General features: G+C 55.5%; 1 protein-coding gene across 3 annotated transcripts in view; it reads left to right on the top strand.

Moving 5' to 3' along the window:
* Window positions 1-24530, top strand: part of OLFM1 (olfactomedin 1) — a 47335-nt gene that overhangs the window by 9510 nt on the left and 13295 nt on the right. The window contains exons 1-5 of one of the 3 annotated variants that reach the window (XM_033238608.1): window positions 2866-3369; window positions 5417-5566; window positions 11624-11779; window positions 15079-15298; window positions 23537-23643. In XM_033238608.1, coding sequence (XP_033094499.1) covers window positions 3220-3369; window positions 5417-5566; window positions 11624-11779; window positions 15079-15298; window positions 23537-23643 — 783 coding nt within the window. In that variant the 5' untranslated portion in view covers window positions 2866-3219. Of the gene's footprint in view, window positions 1-2865; window positions 3370-5416; window positions 5567-11623; window positions 11780-14571; window positions 14901-15078; window positions 15299-23536; window positions 23644-24530 lie in introns of those variants that run through there. The other 2 variants (XM_033238609.1, XM_033238610.1) reach the window with 2 other exon arrangements.

The raw sequence follows: 24530 nt of genomic DNA, 5'->3' as shown, positions 1-24530 counted from the left end.
GGCCCAGAGATCTGCTTCCCACCAAGTGGCCACTCCTGAGTAGGTTTGCATCCTGTGGACCTCACTATTCTGACTGTGGGCGTCGGTGTCATCTTTGTCCTCCCAGCTCACCATGTGGCTGTCCTAGGGCTTCCCGAGGTGATTCTCCAACAGCCCATGTGTGTCCGCCTTTTGTAAGGTCTATAGCAAGCTGGGCAGGAGCACCCTCTCACACGTGCATCTTCTGAGCTGTGAAGCCGGGGGATGTGGAGGGGGTATGCTTGTTTTTATGTGTGGCGATGAATTTATACAGAGTCCACCAAGGTCAAGACCTGTAAGGGGCTGCCATGAGGACAGAGACCTGGCTGGTCTAACCTGTCATGACAGGGAAGCTGGTGCAGGCTCCTGCCAGGACTCAGAAAGGGGTGGGCAGCCTCCTGTCCTTCCCATGAGCGTGGAAGGCAAGGGCCCATGAAATGTCTTCTGGCGCCTCTGTGGCTCATGGAACTGCGCAGACGGCCAGGGCTTCTGTGGCCATGCAGCTCATGCCATGCAGCTCATGCCACTTCTGGGGCTCATGAGATTTAACTATGGCCATGACATTTACGAGACAAGGATGCTACCATGTGTATGGGCTTAGCCCTGGAAATAGGCTGTCTCCATATGACCTTGGACAGGTCTTGTCATCTTTCTAGGCCTGAGACTTCTCATCTATACAGTCGAGTCAATGCCACCACACCATGCACTTCAGTAAGGATTGGGTGGGTGCCAGGCATGGCAAAGCCCTAGTGCCATCTGGGGTGCAGCACCCGCCCCATCAGTATTCATATGATTGTTCAGAGCTGCAGGTGTAATGAGACCTTGCTTTAAGAGAAGTCGTGAAGAAATTGGGATTGAAAGTCCTCTTTAGGAACACTTGGTATTGGCTGGGGCCGTGGACCCTCTAATCCAAATGCCTTCATTCTTCAACAATCCATAGTTTCCTTCTGGAATGCTCCATGGCCTTCTAAATCAAATTACACTTACTCAAGCCTTATCTGACGACGCTTTCAAAATGATTACGCCCACTGAATCACAGGTTTCAGAAACTGGATGGGACAGTTTGGAGCAGGTGCAGGTTGGAGCCGCTCAGGTGCGGGTTGGAGCCGCTCAGGTGCGGGTTGGAGGCGCTCAGGTGCAGGTTAGAGCGGCTCAGGTGCAGGTTAATCTTGTACTTTCGTTAAATGTCTATGGCTTCTGAGATGGCCTGAGAGTTTTGTGGATGGGATTGGGTTGCATTTGAAGTTGTTATCACAGAACAAGTGGTCCTTGTCCTTCCGCAGTGGGAAGCGGCGTGAGTGATCTGGACAGACACAGCTTGTGGCCTTGAATCGGTGTTAAACGTGCATGGCCAGAGGAGCGGGGCGGAGCCAGCCCAACCGGACTTGCCTCTCGGCCGGGGCCCAGTCTGTGAGCCGGACCTGCAGTCCCAGCTTACACTGGGAGATGGCGCCCTTCCCCAACAGTTGGAATTTCCTGGCATCCGACCCAGCCCGGCTGCCTGGGATTACAGCATTCATCAGAAAAGCAGATCTGAGGGGCTCATTTAACTAGCGGGTCTCACACCCAGCACTCAGGCCAGGATCATCTTGGCTGCAGCTGAAGTCTCTACAGCCGAGGACCGCGCGCACAGAGAGAAAAGCCCCAGGAAGGCGTTGTTGCTCTCAGGCGGGCGCCAGGGAGGCGCGCTCCTTCCGGTCCGGCGTCCGTCTTTCAGTTGCCATCCAGGAAGGGAGATTAATTTTCACCCAGGCAGAGAAGAGTGTAGTGAGTGAGCTGGGGGATGCTTTCCTCCCCAAATGGCTGGGAAAGCTTAATGGAAGGCCCCGGAGGAAGCGGCTTTCATCTCCGATTAGAAGCCTTCTGCAAATGCAAAAGCCCTATTAACTCGTTTGACCCAGTCAGGCCTGCGCTTCGGGTGGGACTGACACGCGTGAGTCCTGCCGCCGTCGCCGGCAGAGAGCCGGGAAGAGGGGCAGCGTGCGCCACTTGCCCTGCCGCTGGGCCTGGGCGCCAGGACTCAAGCGCCATCCCTGAGCCAGTGAGGACACCCCCCAACCCACGCCCCTCCACCACGCTGGGTGTGTGTCCCAGCCCCACACCCCCACCTCCCCAACACCACGCTCATGGGCGTGGCCCCTTCAGCTCCTGAGGCCCAGGTCTGAGCCCCAGATCTTATGCAGCTCCTGCCCGGTGTGCGCCCTCCCAGGCCCCTCCCTGCGCACCGCGGGCCACAGCGGACCACCCCAGCCCCCGCCCTGCTGTGCCGGTGCCAGGGGTGCCGGTTGGCTCCCTTCCTCCCAAGCAAGGTCTTAGGGCACCGCGGCTGCCCAGGGTTCGCAGGCGCGCCTTTAACTCTGCACCAATACCCCGACGCCCCCCTGGCGCTGGAGGCCTTCGCGAGTCTGGCTGCTTTTCGGAACCGGCCCTGCCTGCTGGATTTCAGGCGAGGGCCCAGGCTGGCTGGGACCCTCGAATCACCGCGGAAAAGGGCCCCAGGAGGCAGGATGTGTCCGTCTCTCTGCGGGCAACCTTTGCCCCAAAGCGGTCCCTCTGCGGGGATCGGAGAGGGGTGCCTAGGCGTGAGGATGGGAGAAGCCCCGGGACAGGAGGGCCGCGGGCCGTGCCCCAGCTGGGGTCCCCGCGCCGCCGCCGAGTATTTTATGATCTAGGGATGGTGGTGCGTCCGTCTCCTCGTGTCACCCTGATCCCAACTCCTGGGCGGACTGGAGTTTGCATATCTCGCTGCCGGCCGCCAGGGGGCAGCGGGGAGCCGAGCAAGAGGAAAAATCCACCCATTTCCTGGGCGGATTGCGTCGGCCCCGCCCGGCCGAGCCCCGCCTCCCGGCCGCGGCCCCCGCGCGCAGCCCGCGCAGCGCTCAGAGCCAGACGGCGCTTCCCGGTGGCGGCTGAGGATCCCGGAGGGACGCAGCCGGGCAAGGCGAGGCGCGGGGCGGGCAGCGCGGGGCGCGGAGCGCGGCAGGCAGAGGCCGCCTGGCCACCCTCCCTGGCGCCCGGGGAAGGCGCGGCGATGGCCGGGGCGCGCGGGGCGGCGGCGGCGGCGGCGGCGGCGGCGGGCCGAGGGGGCGCGGGGACACAGCCGGGCGCCCCTGCCCGCCGCGGTGCCCGCCGCCTGAAGGCCGCCCGGGCGCGGGAGCCAGCGCCAGCTTGGAGCGGGCGCTGGAGGCAGCTCGAGGCGCGATGTCGGTGCCGCTGCTCAAGATCGGGGTCGTGCTGAGCACCATGGCCATGATCACCAACTGGATGTCCCAGACGCTGCCCTCGCTGGTGGGCCTCAACACCACCAAGCTCTCGGCGGCCGGCGGCGGGACGCTGGACCGCAGCACCGGCGTAAGTGCGCCCGCCGGCCGCCTTGGCGCGGCCCCTCCTTCTCCTCCTCCTCCCCCTCCTCGGTCCGGAGCCCGGGGCTGGGCGGGCGCCGCGCGGGACCCGAGTCGTCCAGGGAGGTGGCAGCGAACAGGGCGGGCAAGGGCAGGGGTCGCGGGCCGGCGCAGCGGTGGTGACCCTGCTCCCCAATCCCCCAGCCTGGGCCACTCGATCTCCGCCCGCGCGCCCCCGGGGCGGCGTTTCCTTCACCTGGGCGCTTAGCCGCTGGGCCGGGGGAGCTTGGTGGGGGTTCGGAGGCTTGGAGTCCTGGGTCACTAATCATGAGCCCCTCATTGAAAAGGTTAGAAAACTAAGGCTGGGGACTTGGGGACTTATCCAAGGTCACACTCAGGGAGTGAGGGGTGGAGCCTCCGCTAGACCCTAGTCTGGGCTCGGCCCAGCGGGGACTCTGAGCCCGCCCTAGTTTGGAAAAGCCAGACTGGCCCGACCGGACTGGGAGTGGGGCCCCGGCCGGTGGGCTCCGGAGCTCCTGTCCGCGCCTTCGTTCCCAAAGTCCCAAGGCGCCCTTTCCTCCCCTGTCCATAGGAGGGTTTGTTCCCTCCCCTGGGAGGACGGTGCGGAGGGGCTGGGGTGCGGCCCCTGGGAGCCTGCCCTTGGATGCTCACTGCCTCGCCTTTGCCTTCGTCTTCTGCGCGCACCCCTCCCTCCTGGCCTCTGAAACTGAAATCACCTCTCCCTCTCGAGCCTAGCGGGAGGGGAACCGTGGCCAGGGCTGCTTCTGGGCAGAGCTGACTTAGATGGCTGAGCAAGGCTGAGCTGAAACCAGCCACCCGGAGGGCCGCGGGGGAAGGGGCTGCTGCTGGGAAGGCGCACCCCAGACCACTGCCCCTCTAGGCTGAAAGGAGAGGTGAAGGACGTGAGTCTCCCTCCCCCTCCCTTTTTGCTGCCAGAGGTTCAGTGCTCTGCGAAGAGGGCTCCGTGGTGTGGCTCCCTCCTAAGACCCCTCTTGAGGCCGCCCCCCCAGCTCCTTCAGGAATCGGAGGGCGATTCCTCCATGATGACTTTGTTCCGGCCTGCTGGTCCCGATCTTCTCAGGTTAGAAATGAATGAGATTAAAGATATGATTACTATAGATTCTCCCCGCCCAACTTCTCCTCCCCATCTTCATGTTAAAAATAGCAGAGATGACCTGATGCCACCAGAGGGAAGCGTGCTTGGAGACAGTGGGGCCGGCAGCAGGGTGGAGCGTGGAGGCTCATGAGTGCCTGCCCCGGTACCTGGCTGGGCTGGGCTGCGAGGTTACACCAGACATAGGCAGCTCCGGTTTCTTGGTGGTCTTTGGGCAAACCTCAGGACTGAGGTTGGGGGTGACCCCTGCACAGCATGTCACCAGCAATTTGGTAACATTCACCACATGGCTCGTGGATGGAGCCCACGAGGAGTTGGAAGCCTAGTGTTTTCTTGGGTCAGTCTTTGCCACGCTGCCGGCAGGGAGGTTGCCGCGGCTGGGGGTTCATCACAGCTCTGGGCAAATAAGCTGCTGGATCTGGGTCTGTTACAGTGGGTGCTGCTTCTGCAAGTGTCAGGGAATGGCAGGGCGAGGCTTGGTGGTGCCAGTCACCCGTGCTTGACTTACGGGAAGGCTATCCTGTTTCTGACATACAGGCCCACTTCGAGCCACCCAGCGTTTGCTTTCCTGCCTTGCTCCTTGTCCAGCCTGTGGCCTCCAGTTGCCCCTTCCATCCACCCAGCAGATCAATTTGGCCAGATGACAAACTCCAGACATTCCTTGAGTTGAACTTGAATTTTAGGAATGTAAAAGGTCTTGCCTCTTTGACATCCTTCCAGCCCCGGGTCCCCTAACGGGAGACCTGTGCTTCTTTGTTCCCAGGGACCCTTTCTTCCCTTTGGGTCAAACATGTCTTGGGACCATTTCCTCATGCCTTTTCCCAGGGTTGGATGTGGACACTTGCCCCTGGTTGTTGGCTCTGATACACAACCTCATGGTCTCCCTTTCTTTCCTTCCCTCTCCCTCCCCGCCCCTCTCCAGGTGCTGCCCACCAACCCTGAGGAGAGCTGGCAGGTGTACAGCTCTGCCCAGGACAGTGAGGGCAGGTGTATCTGCACAGTGGTCGCCCCACAGCAGACCATGTGTTCACGGGATGCCCGCACAAAACAGCTGAGGCAGCTACTGGAGAAGGTGAGTCTGCGCAGAGTGTGCGTGTGTGTGTGTGTGTGTGTGTGTACATGCCTGTGTGCTCACGCCAACACCAAGCCTTGGCTAGCTTGCAGGCCCCATTTCTGCTCTTTCCTGGCTTGTCTCCACTCAAAATATTTGTGAATGAATGAAAGGGTGGATGGATGGATGGGTGGGTCGGGGTGGGTGGGTGGATGGATGGATGGATAGGTGGGGGTGGTGGGTGGATGGATGGATGGATGGATAGGTGGGGGTGGTGGGTGGATGGATGGTTGGATGAATGGGTGGGTGGATGGACAGGTGGATTGAGACCTCCATGGGTGGTCCAGGAAGAGAGGACTAGACCTGCCTCCCTGTCACTGCAGGCTCCACTGAGAAGTCATGTGGGCATGGTGAGATGGGACACAAGGCTCATCTCTGAGTGATGTCATAATCTGTGTGCATAGGGCTGGGGCTGTCACCCAGCAGCTACCTTGGAGAGCGCCTGTGGGCCCAGGCATGCATGGCCATTTGGATTTTATGAGATAAGATCTTTTTTCTGCCCTTGAATGGTTGTACCTGGCCAGTGGCTGGACAGGTGCTCCTCACCATGAACGCCTTCCTGGGGCTAAAGCAGACCACATTGTCACCTTCAGAACTCACATGGGAACAGCAGGGTGTCGTTTGCATAACATTTTGCATCTGTTATTTCACTTAATCTTTGTGAGAAGAACCATGTGAAGTTGGTGGGATTTGTCACTCCATTCCAAGAAGGGGAAATTTGGCTCCCAAGAGGTGGACTTATTTGTCCCAAGCCAAACAGCCATTAGTAGGGAAGTGGGCGCTAGACCCACATGGCTGACCTCATCACCTGGTTCAGTCTCCTCCACTCCCCACTTTAGTCAGGGGGCCTTCTCCTGATGGGCACCGCCCACCGGCCTTTTGGCACATTCCGCCCAAGGACCCCATATTCTGTGGTTAGTGTAGGTTCTGGGGACCCCCTAGGAAAGTTACCAAGAGAACAAGGAGGAATGGTGGGCCCTTCTGTTTCACCCATTGATTCCCCAGAAGAAAGGGGCATTTGCATGTAGCGCCTGTGGGCAGGAACTTTCCCACCCTGAGGGAGTGGGGTCACACCACACACACACACACACTCACATACACAGTCACACACACATACACACTAACACACTCACACACAGTCACACACACATACACACTAACACACTCACACACAGTCACACTCACAGACACACTAACACACTCACACACAGTCACACTCACAGACACACACACACACACTCACACATAGTCACACTCACACACAGTCACACACACATACACACTAACACACTCACACACAGTCACACTCAGAGACACACACACACACTCACACATAGTCACACTCAGTCACACACACATACACACTAACACACACAGTCACACTCACACACAGTCACACACACATACACACACTCACACAGTCACACTCAGACACACAGTCACACACACATACACACTAACACACTCACACACAGTCACACTCACAGACACAGTCACACACACATACACACACTCACACATAGTCACACTCACAGACACAGTCACACACACATACACACACTCACACATAGTCACACTCACAGACACAGTCACACACACATACACACTAACACACTCACACAGTCACACTCACAGACACACAGTCACACACACACACAGTCACACATACACACACTCACACATAGTCACACTCAGACACAATCACACACATACACACTAACACACAGTCACACTCACAGACACACACACACATAGTCACACTCAAGACACAGTCACACACACATACACACTAACACACACAGTCACACAGACACACAGTCACACTCACACTCAGTCACACACATACACACTAACACACTCATAGTCACACACAGTCACACACTCAGTCACACACATACTAACATACTCACATAGTCATACTCACAGTCACACACAGTCACACACACATACACACTAACACACACAGTCACACTCATGGACACAGTCACACACACTCACACATAGTCACACTCACACTCAGTCACACACACACTCACACATAGTCACACTCGCACAGTCACACACACTCTCACACAGTCACACACTCACATACACTCTCACACACACAGCGGTAAAACCACGATTCTTCCTGCAGATTGACCTTGGACTTTCTGGAATGGGCGTCAGCTCAGGAGTATGACAGGAGGCCTGTGAGGGGTGGGGGGGCCTCTGTAACTCAGGGCTGGCTCCATGCTGGGGGGACAGACGGTGCTGTCACTGCCCACCTCGCTGGGGAAGGTGGGAGCAGCCTGGTGAAAGGATAGCATTGCCCCAACTTGGGTTAACATTCCTGCTGCTGAACCACAAACCCTCAGGAAACTCTGGACAAAGCAAGTGCCCTTTCTTGGAGAGGGAGAGGGTGGGCTAGAGATTTCGAGCGCCCACCCAGCTCTGACAGGCCCTGAAAGCTCCGAGTCACTGCCTGTTCCTGTGTCCCAGTCCCTGTCTGGAATGGCCACAAGACCCTTGTTTCTTGGGCAGGAAGGTTACATCATGGTACCCAGAGCAATGGGCCTAGTTCGTAAGGCACGCTCACCTTGAAGAAATAGAATTTTTTTTTCTTTAGCCACCTGAGTAAATCATTTTAAAAGAATTAAAGTAAGATGTATTTAACAGATTCCGCCAACATTTGTTAACACCAAACTAGATCAAAGCCTAATTGAGCCTTTAATTATTCAGAAGCTTAGAGTGGGGAGGTGGCACTTGGAGGGGCCTCTGGGCTGTGAGGGCTGGGGAGAGTCAGGAGGGGAGAACAGAACCCTGAGCCCAGGGAGGCAGCACTTGCCGGGAGAGCAGAGAGTTGGGAAATGGATTCCAGAATGCTCCATGAGCCCCTGGGACTGCAGGCCCTGGAACATTCCTTCCCGCCTGTGCGTGCCACAGCATTACTGCTTAAAAATTTAAAACCGCATTTGATACCATGGCGGGCACTCTATTTTCGGAGGGCATGAACCATTTGCTGTGAAAGAGGGCCCTCGCTCCTTAATGCACTGTGCATTTTAGCAGGAGGCAGGGCTGCTCCGTCCTCAGCTCCCCCGCACACCCTGGCCTGTGTGCTATTTTCTTTCTTTCCTCTTTCTCTTTTCTTCTCTTGCCTTCTCTTCATGGGCAGAAGCAGGTCAGGATGCTCCAGAAACCTCAGCCCATGTGCCCTGTGGATGGGGCTAGGTCACAGCTGAGCATATTCCAGCTAGGTCTGTCGGTGTTTCTGTGGCCTGGCTTCACCTTTAACCCACCTGGTGAGGCCCCACCCCCAGAGTCTCTGATTTCTGTTGCCCTGGGGTCCCTGTGCAGAGCCCAGACATGTATAGCCCTGGAAGCCTCACCAGGTAATTCCATGCAGCTGGGGTCGAGCACTGTAGGGACACGGATAGTGGCAGGCGTGGGGCATGGGCTCCGTTCTCTTTGAAGATGCACTTGGCTCTGGGTTTGAGAGTGTAGGCTTTGGAGCCAGTCCAGCTTGAACTGGCAGGCCTCCTGGCTGTGCGACAGTAAGCAAGTTGCTTAACTTCTCTGAGCCTTGGTCTCCCTATGTGTAAAATGGGACTCAAAATAGTATTCATCTCCCGGGGTTTTGTAAAGATCAAATGAGATAAATAACACAGCAGACTCAGTGCAGTGCCTGGAACACGGGAAAGGATGGGTCATTATTAGCTGTTGATTATCTTGAGGCCAGGTGTGTCTCTGCGTGTTGCTGGCCCCCCTCCCGCCTCTTAATGCCTGCTGCCGCGTTGGGTGAAGTGTGGGATAGACTGTCATCCCGTAGCTCTGTGACCCTGAGCCCGCTAGTTAGTTGGCTTCTTAGAGGCACATCCTGCAGGCAAGAAAATGAAGGAAGGGCTTCAGAGGAAGGGCTGTGCTTAGAGGAACGCCCTCCCTGAGGTTGGGGAGATGGGCCGGTGATTGCAGTCCTGGACTAACTGTCAGCTGGAGGCCAACCTTGCCTGTGCCTTGTCCATGGCCAGAAAGGAAACTGCATTCAGGGTTGGAAGAACTGTAGGAGAGTAATTGTTTGGTTTTAAGGTAGGTGCATAGCTTGGTATCTTTCAAATTTGTGTTTTAAATCTAAAGTCGAATCTTTGCAATCTTTTAAAAGCCTTCTTTCTCTGGGGAGCAAAAAGCCTGCGGCACTGTGTGTGGTCTCCTGACCGAGGCCAGCAGGAGCTCAGCAGCTTCTCCTCGGCACTTGTGGGCCTTCGCTCCTGGGGATTTTGCCAGGAGGGGAATGGAGAGAGGGGTCTGGACTGGCACTGCCATTTGTATTGTTGCTTCCTCCGGCCGTGTGGCTGCAGGGGCCACCCCTGTGCCCTAGATTTACTGGACTTTGTGCAGGGGTTACAGATGTGGATGAGACCCAGTGTCACTCCCTCCATGAGCATCCTGTCCAGAAGGCTGTGAGGGGACAGCTGTGGGGCTCACTCCTAGGCAGACATTGCGCCAACAAAGTGACGTTGTTGTTTCCGAATAGTTTGCAGCCAGTTTTAATTCAATTCATCAGGGAAGCCTCCCTGGAGGAGGTGGCGTTTGGGTTGGGCCTTGAAGGATGAATAAAACCAAACTTTACATCTTTTCTTGAAAAAGGTGCTATAGTTATTCAAAGTGACAGAGGAAGACAAGCAAGGGAATCAGGCAGGGTGGTGTAAGAAATATGCTTCCATTTCCCAGGGAAGAGAAGGGGTGACAGGGAGCTAAAGCCACCCCATCGTGTGCTTTACAAACTTAAAATTTCAAGATGAGTTTGTGTGTGTGACTTTCTAATAACAAGATATGAAATTCCTTGCATTTTGGGGTGCTGAGATTGGCCATAGTGGTTTTCCTCCTACTGAGGAGGCTAGGCTTGTTCTCGCATATTTGACTTTACTTTATTTGGCGGGGTGGAGGATGTATAGTAAGAAGTGGAAACCACACTGTTCTCTTTTCACACTGACCAGGCAAAGCTAAGCCTCATCCCCAAGTGGATTTGTTCCTAGAAGGGAGAGTATTTTCAAATTCAGCACAAAAGTCAGAAGTGAAGATTTGCTGTCATGGAGGTAACTTCCTCCCTAGTAATTGGATTAGATTCTGAGAAAATGACCCAAACGCCACTGCGGCAATCCTCAGCTTCCTCCCGCCTCCCTGCAGCCCCAGATGCATTTGCACAGAAGCACACGCCAGTTTCCTGCAAATAAAATGCACTGGCAGGTGGCTGCACTAAAACTGTTTTTCTTTTAAGCTCCCTGGAATCCTGTTGAATATTAAAGTTCCATCTTGAGGCTAGATCAATTCAGATCTGCCTGTAAAGATGTAAAACAGCGATTCTTCATTTGCTGGGTGATTGATTCCTGACTCTATGCTCGGAATGTACATGTTTGCAGAGCAGTCATCTACCTATGATACTGTGGGGTGTGATGGATGGCACAGGAGATAGGGAAAAAAGCTTGATTCAGAGTCAGGGAGAGCAGCTCCCTTGTTCCTTCAGTCTGCACTTAAGTAATCAACCTTATCAGCAAGGCACTCAATGAGATTTAGGAGGAAGAATTTATATCTGGGGGCGGGGCAGCCTAAGAGTGCCATTTCTCTCTGCTGGTATTTATGCTTGCCTTACTGATTTTGTCCTGCAACATAAAAACTAGGAACAATCCCCACCCACCACCACTGAAAAAAAAAAAAAGAGAGAGAGGGAGAGAGAGAGAGCAAGAGAAATCACCCAGTCTGTACCTGGAGCTACAACCAATAAAGGAACTTGAGTCTCCCACACCCCTGATTTGCATCCCTAATGATAAGAACACGTTGGCAGAGGAAATGTTTACCCAACCTATTTGCTGTGTTTGGGGAGCTATCAGTCCGATGCTGGTGATTACCTTGTAAATAATGCATGGGCCACTTCTGGTTCCCAGTGTGCTGGCTGTGTGGGAAAGGGCAGTGTCAGTAGGAGCAGGCAGAGAAGATTGCCCGGCACCTATGGTGGCTCTTTTGCTGAACTTGTTGCCCTTTTGACAGGTGCAGAACATGTCTCAATCCATAGAGGTCTTGGACAGGCGGACCCAGAGAGACTTGCAGTACGTGGAGAAGATGGAGAACCAAATGAAAGGACTGGAGTCCAAGTTCAAACAGGTGGAGGAGAGTCATAAGCAACACCTGGCCAGGCAGTTTAAGGTATGTATGTTCCTCCCCATCTCTGTCCCCTTATCCTCCTCCTCCTCTTCTTCCTCCTTCCCTCCCTCCTCTCCCCCCTCTTCCTCCTCCTCCTTCTTCCCCTCCCTCCTCTCTTCCTCCTCCTCCTTTCCCTCCCTCCTCTCCTCCTCTACCTCCTCCTCCTCCTCACTCCTCCTCCTCACTCCTCCTCCCCTCTTGTTCCTCCTCCCCTCCCTCCTCTCCTCCTCTACCTCCTCTTCCTCACTCCTCCTCCTCCTCACTCCTCCTCCTCCTCACTCCTCCTCCTCACCTCCTCCTCCTCACTCCTCCTCCTCCTCACTCCTCCTCCTCTTGTTCCTCCTTCCCCTCCCTCCTCTCCTCCTCTACCTCCTCCTCCTCCTCACTCCTCCTCCTCCTCACTCCTCCTCACTCCTCCTCCTCACTCCTCCTCCTCACTCCTCCTCCTCACTCCTCCTCCTCACTCCTCCTCCTCCTCACTCCTCCTCCTCTTGTTCCTCCTTCCCCTCCCTCCTCTCCTCCTCTACCTCCTCCTCCTCACTCCCCTCCTCCTCACTCCTCCTCCTCACTCCTCCTCACTCCTCCTCCTCCTCACTCCTCCTCCTCCTCACTCCTCCTCCTCCTCACTCCTCCTCCTCCTCACTCCTCCTCCTCTTGTTCCTCCTTCCCCTCCCTCCTCTCCTCCCCCTCGCTCCTCTTCCTCTTCTTCCTCCTTCCCCTCTCCTCCCCCCTCTCCTCCTCCTCCTCCTTCCCCTCCCTCCTCTTCCCTTCTTCTTCCTCCTCCTCCCCCTCTCTCTACCCTCCTCTCCTCCTCCTCCTCCTTCCCCTCCATCCTCTTCCCCTCCTTCCTCTCCCCTTCTCTTCCTCCTTCCTCTCCCCCTCCTCTCATCCTCCTTCTCCTTCTTCCCCTCTCCCCTCTTTTCTCTCCTTTCTCTTCCCCCTTCCTCCTCCCCTCCCTCTCCTCCTCCTCTTCTCCTCCCTCTCCTCCTCCTCTTCTTCCCCTTCCTTCTCCTCCCCCTCTTCCTCCTTCTCTTCCTTCTCCTCCCCCCCTCCTCTTCCCCGTTGCCCCTCTACCTCCCCCCCCGCCTCTCTCTCCCTCTTCCTCCCTTTTCTTCTCATCCCCCTCCCCTCCTCCTTTCTCTTCCTCCCCCTTCCCTCCTCCTCCTCTCCCTTCTCCTTCTCCTCCCCCTCCTCTGCCCTCCTCCCCCTCCTCCTCATTCCTCCCCCTCCCCCTCTCCTTTTCTTCCTCCCCTTTCTCCTTCTTGTCCCCCTCACCCTCTCCTTCCTCCTCCCCTCTTTTCCTCCTCCTCCTTCCTCCCTCCTCCTTCCTCCCCCTCCTCCTCCCCCTCTTCCTCCTCCCCCTCCTCCTTCTCCTCCTCTGAGGCCCGGTGTGCTTTCCCTTTGTGCTTTCCCTTTCCCTACAGAAATGGTCATTTGGGGCGGGGAGAAGCACAGCAAAGGTTGCTCTGTGCCTCGAAAGGACTGTTGCCCTTGGCAGTAGGGAGGCCACCACTGGCCCTGGTTTGGCAGAAGCCATCTTGGCAGGGGTGGCCTGAGTGGCGGCCGCAGCACACACTCGCCCCCAAGCCCCCGTCAGTGTGGTTTGGAAGCCAGGGGTCTGAGTCCTGTGCTGCCCAAGCCAAGTCGAATATCAGCTGGGAAGGGACATCATTACTGGCCCTTGTCATCCTGCAGCTGCTGCAGGTAAATCACATTAGCCAAGGATTAGCTGAATTGATGAGAACCATTCTGGAGCAGGAATCTCTCAGGGCAGCTTTTCACATCTGACCTAATCTAGCCACGACAAGGCATGCCATAGACATGCAGGGAAAGAAGAGGGAGACGCCAGCCTCCTTTCCATCTCGTGGGAAGCGTTCTGCTTCTCCGGGTAACTCTGGACGTTAAAACTGGTGTGTGTTTGCCCTAAAATCATAGATACATATGTGCAGCCAGGTAGAGCTATGCCCCCAGTTGACTCCATCTCAGTATAATTCGACTGAAACATTATATGCCACCTTAATTAAGGTATACATGCATTTTAATTAGCAATCCAGCCCAGATGTAAATGAACAGGTCCAGTGACACACCCTCGCCCGACTGGAAACTGCTGATGTGCTCTGTCTCTGTCTTCCCGTCCTTTTTGTGCCAATGTTTTTCTTTGATGTGCTCCCTGCATGAGGCAAGAACTAATTCTCTTTTTAAAACCATACATGAAATAGATGAAATGGCAAGCTAATGAAGTTATAAATCTATATTATAAATAAAACAATAGCAGGCCCAATCCTGTTGAGGTGAAACAAGCTGATTGCGCTCAGCAGAGGCAGGTGGACATTTTGTCCTTGCATCTGGCTGGTCATCATGAATTACTCTGGAAAGAGTAGATGTTGACCTGTCTGACCAAAAAGCCTTTCTGTCTCTGAGCCAGCACTCCCTTCTCTGCGGCCGGCAGACTCCTCTAACGATGGGGGTGTCTTCAGCAACTGGGAGGTAGCTCATCTTGGCAAACGTGGTTGACACAGGCATCTCTCCAAGTTTCCAATTTTGGGGTGCTGTGGCTTTGGGGGAAGAAAAGCAAGCGCTTGCCTTGACTGTGCTAAACTGCATTAAAAGAAATTCCGGCAGAAATTGTGATGAGGGGATATCAATAACTCTTCAAGCAGTTTGTTTTGACTAACTCGAGCATTACGGCGGGATTTTTCTAAATGACCATGCAAATATGTGTTTCCTGATGGCTGTCTGTTTCAGGCAGGCTAGTGAGCTAGTTCTTCAACGGTATTTCATTTTCTTACTTGCAGGGCTAACTTAAAAGAGTTTTTTCAATGCTGCAGTGACTGAAGAAGCAGTCCACTCCCATGTAACCATGAAAGAGAGCCAGAGAGCTTTTTGCACCATGCATTTTTACTATTATTTTCCAATACTTAGCACCATTTCACTAAGGAACCTTGAATACAACCAGGATCCTCCTTTGCATGCGACTGTAGCTGCATTTCATGAATAGTTTGAACCCTTGTCAATGCACTTTTTGAAAAAGAAAGAAAAAAAAAAAACTTCGTGTATGTGACTCAAAGCATGTAACCTTAAGATGTTGCATTCTAAACTGACAATAAAGACCTTTCCCAAATATGTTGGTGTTCTGAGGACTGTTTAATATGCTCTTCTAACTCATTTGGACCAGAATAAATCAGCCTGTAAATAAAGCGGGAATATGCACACTGCCCCTCACCTAGAGAGAAGCCAGGCCAAGGCAGGGTGTGAGAGTTCTTGCATGCATCGCACTGAACTAGCTTATTTTAACCTTACAGGCAATAAAAGCGAAAATGGATGAACTTAGGCCTTTGATACCTGTGTTGGAAGAGTACAAGGCCGATGCCAAATTGGTATTGCAGTTTAAAGAGGAGGTCCAGAATCTGACGTCAGTCCTTAACGAGCTGCAAGAGGAAATTGGCGCCTATGACTACGATGAACTTCAGAGCAGAGTGTCCAATCTTGAAGAAAGGCTCCGTGCATGCATGCAAAAACTAGGTAGGCCCAGTACCCTGCGGGACGTGGCGCTGCACTGCCCACCTCCGGCACACGCACAGGCTTAGGGAGTGGTGCTGAGGTTCGCGAGGTGATGGCTGGATTAGGGCTCCTGGGCAGGGCTACCTTGAGAGACAGCAAAGGAGGAGCGTAGGCCGCACCCATCCTAGGGCATTGTTCAGAGCTGGGTCTTGTGCAGAGGCCACAGACCCCGCTGAGTCACACATCTGGAAAAAAATAGCATACCATCTGGCGGATTGTGTGTGCGTGTGCGGACTGTATGTGTGCGTGCATTGAAGACACCAGTTTCCTAGAGCTGGAAATATACATCTCAGATTCCTCTGGATGGAGAACGGGGGCTGGTGGAGCTCCTGAAATACTGAATCATGCATAGTTTGAATAAAAAAGGGAGCAAAATTCAATCACATCACAGTAGAGCTGCCATTCACAGCACGGGAGGGAGCCCCTGCTCACAGCCTGGAAGGGGAGGAGCCTCTGAGCAAATGAGCCCCTTCCTCGGTCTGTTTCCTGAGAAAAGCCCCCAGTAGGGGGTAACCTATTTGGATTCTTATTTCTGATTGATTACCCGTTCACCTTACCAACTTTCCAGTTAATCACTAGGAGAAATCTTAACACGTTAGTGTCTGCGTCTGCTTTTAAATAGCACATTTCAAATCCCAATTCCACTTCTAGTTTTTCTTAAGAAATATTAACCATCTGTCCTCACCAAGCTGGTTTTTTTTTTGTAATAACACAAAGGTTGTTGTTTTCATACTATCTACTTTTTAGGGTAACGTGGGGTAATTTTAGGGTGATTTTGCCTTAGGAAGTTTATCTCAGGCTTTCTCTGATGTTCTAACTTGGTTACCTTTTTATTTCTACTCTCCCTTCCACACACACACACTCCAAGTGCCTTATTATAAACCTAAAACATCCAAAAAAAAACACTTTAAAGAAAAACGTCTAGTGTTGTTAGTCAGGTGAAGAGAGAGAATATTCAAGGGGAAAGAGAAGAGTCAGCCAAACCCTTGTTTTCCCAGGTTCCCACTTTCGGTGATTTTTAAACGCTGTTCTAGGTGTCCTCAGTGAACACACAGAGCCTCAAGTTCCCTAGTCCCGAAACAGAGACAGTAAGAAACGCTGGGGGTTGGAGAACTAATCCATTTTGATGAGTGCATGCTGGCTGTGTCCCATGGGGGCTGCTAACTGCATTCTTTCAGCTCCGTGCTCCAGGGTGCCCAGCCCTGGTGTGACAGTGGCTGGGTGACCTCAGACAGTCCCAGGAGGGGCGTCTTGGGCCAGATGGTCTCTACCATGGCTTCCCAGTTTGACTTTCTAGGAGTTGTGTGAATGTTGATGGTGGTGACAGGGCTGTATGAACGATCATGAGGCTGTATGACTGTTCCCATTGGGTACTATCTTTGGCGTTCTCCCCATCATGACCTTGAGTGACCTCGCCATTGCCCCTTTCTCCGGGACCTCCAAACACTCCCACGGATGGGGTCTCCCTTGGCCTCCAAAGTATCCAGTGGCAGGGTCTTTTTGTTGTCGTTATGTATTTCCCCATGAGCAGTGTCTTTTCCTCCCTGGAATAGACAGGGCACATTACGGAGAAACCCAGAAAAAACCTCCACATTTTCAAATCAAGGAATCAAGGGAGCAAAGTAGGGATTTGGAGTACAAAGTTGCAAATAGTGAGAAGCCAAGGGCCTTTCCGAGGGGGCACCACCCCTCCCGGATGAGCTGGCCTTCCCATCTGTGCTTGGCCTATTTTTAGTAGCTGGGTGAGTTTACCTTATAGCTTCAAATCCTGGGTCTTGTGAAAGAGATCACATGGCTGTCCTTGGGCTGCTAACACCATTGATTTGGGAGTAAAGAGAGAGGGTTCATTGGCCTCCAGAGGCCCTCTTTTTCCCACCTTTGGAGTGCAGCTGCCTGGTTTCACCTCTGCGTTTAGTTCTTTCTTTGGAAGGGCTGCGACATGTAGGCAGAGCTGCTGAATCAGAGCTTCTGCAGGTGGGGCCCTGGCATCTGCCTGTAGCCAGCACCTGACTAATCTTGACACAGAGCAAACTGAGCTCCCCCCCGTAGAGGAGGCAGCTCTGTAAGGTAGTAAGCGCCACTCGATAGCTGTGCGACTCCCCCAAGGCATTTACCCTCTCGAGTTTCAGCTGCCTCCTCATCTGTAAAATGGTGCAGGGAGTCCCTGAGCTCCAGGGTAATTCACAGAATGATAATTCATGGAAGTCCTTCAGATCCTGAGCTCAGCACTGTGCCTAGCAGAGGAGGTGCTGGTAGGCAGGTAGGTCGATGGATAGAGAGGTGATGATAGCTGACTGATGACTGGATAGGTAGTTAGATAGATAAATGATTGATTGATTGACACATGATTGATAGACACACAGACAGAAAGATTTAGCAGCTGCTGATCTTCCTCCTCCCTCTTCCCAGGCTTTCGTTCAAGCTCAGTAACTTAAGCGCCAAATTAATATCCTGCAGCTGCTTAATTTAGCTTCATTTTAGCCTTGCAAATGGGCACCCACCTCAGGACCACCCTGGCAGCCTGTTTCCTTGCTGGGAGGTTGCTGAGGAGACCCGCCTTCTGCAAGGTGGAGCCAGCACGTGCTGCAGACCATCCTGGGTGGGCAGGGCTTCTGCGAGACGTGGCATCCAGTAGGGGGCAGTTTCCACCCCCGTCCCAGACCCCGCAGTTTCTTGGTGTGCCTGCTGCACCTGCTGGTGTGAAGTCTGACTGCAGGTTCCATGGTCTAGTGACTGCAGGTTCCATGGTCTAGCTTACCGGGTTCCCTTCCTGCAATAAGCCTGGAGGAGAGGCTCTCCCAAAGTCTTCCTGATAGTTCTCTCCTTGCTGCTACCATCTTCAAGTCACTGTTGCTGACAATTCCTGACCCCAGAACGTACTCAGAAACAGAGAAAACAAGGACCAGGGCTCCATCAGCTTTCAGTTTCCAATTCTGAAGATCCCTCTTTTGATGGCATTATATAATTTTCCTAATGGCCCAGCCAGAAACTTGAATCTGAATCTTTCCTCTCAGGCATCCTCTGGAAGGGAGGCAGTTTGTTGGTTCCTCTGGAGCAAGTCTTGTTGCCAGGCAAGGGGAGAGGCAGTGCTGGCACGTACCCCTGGCCTCGTCCCCTAAGCTGGGCTTGGGGCCCTCTCTCCAGGGGAGCCTGCAGAGTCAGATGCCCCAGCAGCGAAGCTAAGCGAAGCCAGAAGAGAGGGTCAGTGCACGACGCCACTCTACCCATGGAACTCCCGGGATGTGTCATGTACCTGTCGGCTTCAGGCCTCCGTGGTCCTCTCTATAAATGAGGGGCCGGCTGATTGGAAGGGCTCCTCCCAGATATACCATCCTGGCACTCTGGTGCTAAAGGCTTCCTTCGTTTCTTTTTTTTCCCCCAAAGGGTGAGGAGGATGCCCCCAGACACCCATAAGCACAGATAGAGCCCGGGCTTCAGGGTCAATCGGGTCTTTTTGTTTCACTAGAGCGCATCTTAACAAAGACCACTGGCTCCAGCTTCAGAGTCCCCTGCCAGCCGCTGGGAGCTGGGCCTGCCTGGGTATCTAGGTTGATGCAAGTCCAGTTGCAGGCCCCCATCCCAGCCTGGGCTGTCGGGACCTGGGGCTTGGCTCTGGCACCATGTTCTACACTCTGTCCTGGGGGAGAGGAATCTGAAGCCTCCCTCTTGTTCCCTGACCCCAAGATGTGAGAAAGGGTCAGCCAGGCAGAGAGAGCGTCTGTCTCCTCCTGCCCCCGGCCCTGAGTGGAGCTAGACAGTGAGCCACTGTCACCGGCACACATGGTGCATTCAAGGATAGAGAGTTAAGCCCCTGCCAGTGGATTCTCAAAGAAAACCCACTAGAATGACCGGGGAGGAAATAAACTGAAATCTAAAAAGCCACTCAGAAGCACTGACTGAGTGGGGCCCCAGACGGCCGGGGCTCCTCCCAGGAAGTTCTCCAGATGACAGGCGGTGAGAGTCTCCTGGAGGCCCGCCCTTCCATGCCGTGTGAGGAGGAGGGTCTGCCGTGACCCTTTTCTCAGTGGCCATCCCAGCCCAGGCCCTGTGTCTGATCTCGAGGCCTGGCGGGGATGCTGCATGGTTCTCAGCTTCTTTCATCTGTATCTTGGACATTGGTTCGTCCAAGTTCCCAGCTCTGCAGACTTCTTCCAGCTTAAGTCTTCCTGGATTGCGGGGGATAAAAGCTGGGACCAAGGAGGATAGATTCAGAGGACAGGCGGCAGGCCAGGAACCCCGTCTGCCTGCTTCAGGGCACTCAGCCCTCCTGGCCTCCAGGGTTGCCCAGAGACCCCTCTGTCTCTGGCCTGAGGTCCTCGGCGGGCATCTCCCCAGGCCTGTTCTATGAGATCATCCAGGCTGCTGCTCAGAAGTGGTCTCCTGGGAATAGCAAGAGGCAGATTGTCTCATCCGCAGGGGCATCGGCTTGTCCAGGCTCCTGGCCTTGCACAGCGCCCTGCCTTCTGAGCCCGTCTGGGGCCCTCGGGAGGCCTGCCCCTCCAGCTGAGCATGCCGGCCCTCCCAGCCTAGGCCTTCCTAGGAGACAGAGCCCGTTTGGGCCATTTCCTGAGCCTCCAGCAGTGCAGGAAGCCCAGCCAGCCCTCTCCTGCCTCTCCCCTCCTCTTCCCTCCTTGTGCGTGCATCCTGAGTGCTCGTGACTGGAGAGGGATGCTTTCCTGAACTGAATGTGCCAAGATTCCGCTGAGGCTCTGCCATGGGCTTTTTTAGATCCTGTCAGTTCCTGAGGTCTTGGCAGAAGCGGTCTGGATGGAGAACCAAAAATAACTCCCTGACTCAAGGAGGGCAGGTGGCCTCCAGCCCCGAGGGCCCTGGGGGCTGTGCCTGCAGCCAGCAGTTGGAAGAGCAGGCTGCAGAGCCAGCCTCACCCTTCTCCGCCCTCACTAAGCCAGGATTTTAAGGCTCATTTCAAGGGGTCACTTTTGCATTTAAAAGAGGGTTCTGGAGAGGGTGATGCTCAGCTCTGAGCTAGTGGGGACCATGCAGGAGGGAGGAGGGAGCCCTTGACCCGGGCAGGGTGGGCCTGGGGCAGAGCCATCTTCTGGAGGGCAGACCTGCCAGGTTCAGGGTTTGCGGGATGAAGTGGGAGGGGTGAAGACCACATTGACCTGGGCTCCCCTTCTCCGCACGTCCTCAGTCTGAATCCCCAGTGATGCCTCCTGACCTCTGTGGAGCTCTGATTCTGTGGCAGGTGCTGTCCCAAAAGCTCTCTGGTGGTCCCTGCCCTAATTCTCACAGCAGCCTTCCGAGGGGGCGCTGTTGTTATTACCCTATCTATAGATAAGGAGAAGAGGGGGTTACAGAGCATCCTCCAGGGAAGAGGGTCACCCTCCCTCCCCACTGTCTCCTCCACTGAGATGGAGAGTGAAGCCTTCAACTGAGGAGGCTTTTCTGAGCAATGAGCCATTCATTCATTCCATACAAATCCCCAGGCTGCGTTTTGGAGGAAACAGGGTGACTGCAGGAAGTTTCTTCCCTGGAGCGGCAAGACCCAGCCATTCCTTGGCAGTCCCAGGAGATGTACGGTGGGAAGCTGGCTCCGGCTCCAGTGAGGACAGGCAGGCCAGGCAGAGTGAAGGAGGGGCACGTCTTTAGGGCAGAGGTGTCCGTTTGGGGCAAGCCAGTGAAGGTGGGTGGGAAGGCGGGGCTGGGGCTGGCACGCCAGGTGGAGGGACAGCTGGAACAAAGCTGCATGAACCAGCAGGGAGGGGCTCGGGCCAGGCAGCGGAACGGAGCCTGGCACTGACTTGCTGCCTCTGGCCTCTGTTGGCTGCCTGCGAGGTGGAGGGCAGACACCTGGTCTCCTTCTGGGAGGTCATGCGACCGGGACGAGCCTACTGCGGGTGTGGTTCCGGGCGTTAGTGTGGGCCAGCGTCACGGAAGGCCTGGCGTGTTGACTGAGGAGGCTGAAGTGGCCAGAGCCCACGTGCGCTGCTGGATGGAAAACCCAGCGTGGGGCCGCTGCTCTTCTAGGCTTCTCCTTCCGGACCACTAACGGAACCACGGCATGGAGAGCCCTCACGGGACGCTCCCAGGGCCACAGGCTGTCTTAGGGGACACCGGCCTCTGGATGGCAGGGAAGGCTGGAGAGGGGCTGTGAAGGGCTTCTCCCAGCACCCACCCAGTGCAGAGGGAGCTGCTGTCTCCCCCGAAGCCCAGGGCCCCTCAGCAGCCGGAGGGTGAGGGGTGAGCCCAGCCATGGCTCCTGCCTCCCATCTCCTGCCTCCCATCTCCTGCCTCACGCTCCTCCAGGGCCTTAGTGAAGCCACCCTGAGCTCCCCTTCTCCACCCACGAGTTGCACTGGGGTGAAAAGCTGGACCGGGCTCTCCTGGAAGAGGAGCCTCTAGTGAGACTTCTCAGACCCCCCACATCTTCTTCTTGTCCCCATAGACGCCGGTCAGCTGTGGCCATCTCCTCTCCATCCCTTTCTTCTGCTGCTTCTCCTCCCACAGATGGGAGGCATGGCCCTGGCCTGGAGCCCATGTGGACTACGGCCGAGCAGACCCTGGCAGCCTCTCACCCGGCCCCACTGCCGGAAAGCCTCCAGCCATGAGGGGACAATATTTACTTAGGAAAGCACATAATGCCTCCTGAAAGTGGGAACAGGGGAATAAGCACGGAGGAGGAGGGGAAGGAAGGGCTGTGACATTTCTTCTTCCAATCCGGGCAGAGGCAGCAGGCCAGGAGCCAGGTTGCCAGGGCCTCGGAGCAGTGCAGCCCAACTCGATGGTAATTTGGGGACAAACCCAGTCTTTTTCTGCGGGCGGTGGGCTCCTTGTCCCTCTGAAAGCCCCTGTTGCCTGGATGCACGCTCTCCCGCCAACCCGCAGTATCGGAGACACCTCCACGCCGGCGGGGCCGGGAGCGTTGCTCTTTCTGGTCTTGTGTGATGCCAATAACAGGCACACTCACCACTTCCAGTTGAGAGAGAGTGGGAGGCACCCCAAGACCTGCGCTGAGCATGGGAGTGGCCGGGCTGTGCCCTCCTGAGTACCAGTCTGGAGCCTGCCCCACCCTGCTTGCCTACGGGATTATCCTGGCTGAGCCGAGGTCCAGACGCATCGCCGGCAGTCTTCCCCCACACATGGATGGCCTCTGAACTCATGTACTCGCGCAAGCCCACCGAGGGTGCCACGCAGACCTAGGAGGTCACAGGCGGGCTTGGCCGGGAGGGTCAGGGCAGGGTGCAGGGGCTTGCGGCGGAGGGGCCCTTCCTCTACCCTCTGCAGGGAAGCCAGCCACTTCCCATCCAGGGTCCCTGCTAGAATCAGGAGCATTTGGTCCTTCAGAGAGCGGCTGAGGCTCGTGCGTTCTGGAAGAGCTGCGTGGCTGTGCAGACACGCCGGCCTCCAGGCAGGAGGAATTGTGTTCCTGTGCAGTGGGTGTGGAAGCCGCCCTGAGCCCTCAGGGGTGTGGGGGGCTCCAGCCTCAACCCGAATCACCGGGTGCCCCGGGTGTGTCCCTCCTCACCTCCATGATCCTCTGTGAGACGGAGGGCTGCTGAGGTCACATCCAGGATCCCATCCACCCTGGTGCTCAAAATCCCAGCGCTCCAGCCTGGGCTCCTCCCACAGGCAAAAGCAACTGGCTCACGCCTGTGGGAGAAGCGCGCAGGCTCCTTCTGCGGGAAGGCAGTTGTGGCCTTTGTCCCGGTCAGTTCCGGGGCCGCTGGTGGTGTTGCTGCTCCGTGGTGGGAAAGGGCCTGCCTGGATGCAGTGTCTCGCACTGCACCTAACTGTGCCCCACGCGGGCTGGGCTGTCAGGGCATGACATCTAATGCCCTTGGGGGTGGAGCTGCTGCTGTTCCCATTTCCAAGAGAAGAAAATTGAGTCTTGGAAAAGCTGACCCCTCTCCTAGAGGTGCTGGCACCCCCATCCCCAGGCCATGGGTGCAGCAGGCTGAGGAGGGGTGGAGCCCAGGAGGGCGGCTGTCTGCTTATGGCTTTTCACTGCTATCCTGGCCACAGCTGCTCTGTTTTGGGGAGGAGGTGGCTTTTCCGAGACAGGGGGCATTGTCTGTGAAAACAAGGTCGTGAGCATCTTTCCACAACACCCCAGACCCCAAGAGCAAGAGGAGAAGCCACCACATGGCACATGTGCTCTGGGCAGTCAGGGTCAGGGTGACCACCGCGGGCCGGGGCCCCCGCCCTCCCTCTCCTGACCTGCGTGCTCTTTTCCAGCTTGCGGGAAGTTGACGGGCATCAGTGACCCCGTGACTGTCAAGACCTCCGGCTCGAGGTTTGGATCCTGGATGACAGACCCTCTTGCCCCTGAAGGCGATAACCGGGTGAGCGTCCCCTTATGCCATAGGGGGTCATTTGGGCAAGAGCACTTTCAGACACCTGGTGGGCCTCAGACATGAGTACAAGCCACGCCCACCCTCCAGGGCCTGTGGACTGGGCAGCTTGGTGCCTGGGGGCATTTGTTCCTGGAAGACCTTCAGGAGGGACCCAGGCCTCTGTGCTAATTCAGAGTCGTAGATCATGGGCCGAGGAGTGACATGAGGATGATGGTATCCCATCACATGGCTGCAGACCCCTTCAAGGCCCCCTCCCCGGCCCCAGTGGGCTGGACTGGGTCTGGGCTGGTGCCCCAAGTCCGTTTCTCTGGAGCCAAAACACAGCCCTGTCTTTTCCGGTCCTCGCCTCCGCTTCAGGAAGAGAATTCATTAGGCCTTTCTTGTTTTAATAACATCTCATTTGTATTTCATTTGCCATTCCTTTCATGGCTGATGGAGACTCATGTTTCTTTTGATTTAGGAAAGAGGCCATGTTCTTTTTTCCCAGGCTTTTCCCCACTGGGTGAAACCTCAGAAGAGGAGAGAGAAACAGGCACCATATTTCCCTTGATCTGGGGAGCTGGGTTTTACGTTAGAGTCCCTTTGAAAAATGAGGAGGTGAGGGCGGCTGCCTGACCGATGGTGAGGCCCGGCCCTGCTCGGCCCCTGGGGCCCAGACCCCTGGACACGGGCAACATGGGCTGGTAGCCTCCCTGCAAAGCGAGTTCCCTCTGAAGGCTCCCGCTGGAGGAGGGAAGCTGTCCCTTGATTTGCAAACTGAGCTGTGGCTGCCAGAGTGGGCGTTGCTCACCCAGCCCCACTTTCCTTCAGGGGTTTGCAGGACACTTAGAAAATAAACATTTAAAAACAAACAACCCAGCTCTGCCCTGGGCCGA

Source organism: Trachypithecus francoisi, unplaced genomic scaffold (genome assembly GCF_009764315.1).
Source record: "Trachypithecus francoisi isolate TF-2019V2 unplaced genomic scaffold, Tfra_2.0 Lachesis_group16, whole genome shotgun sequence".
Lineage (NCBI taxonomy): Eukaryota > Metazoa > Chordata > Mammalia > Primates > Cercopithecidae > Trachypithecus > Trachypithecus francoisi.
This window is presented reverse-complemented; position numbering and strand designations above follow the sequence as displayed.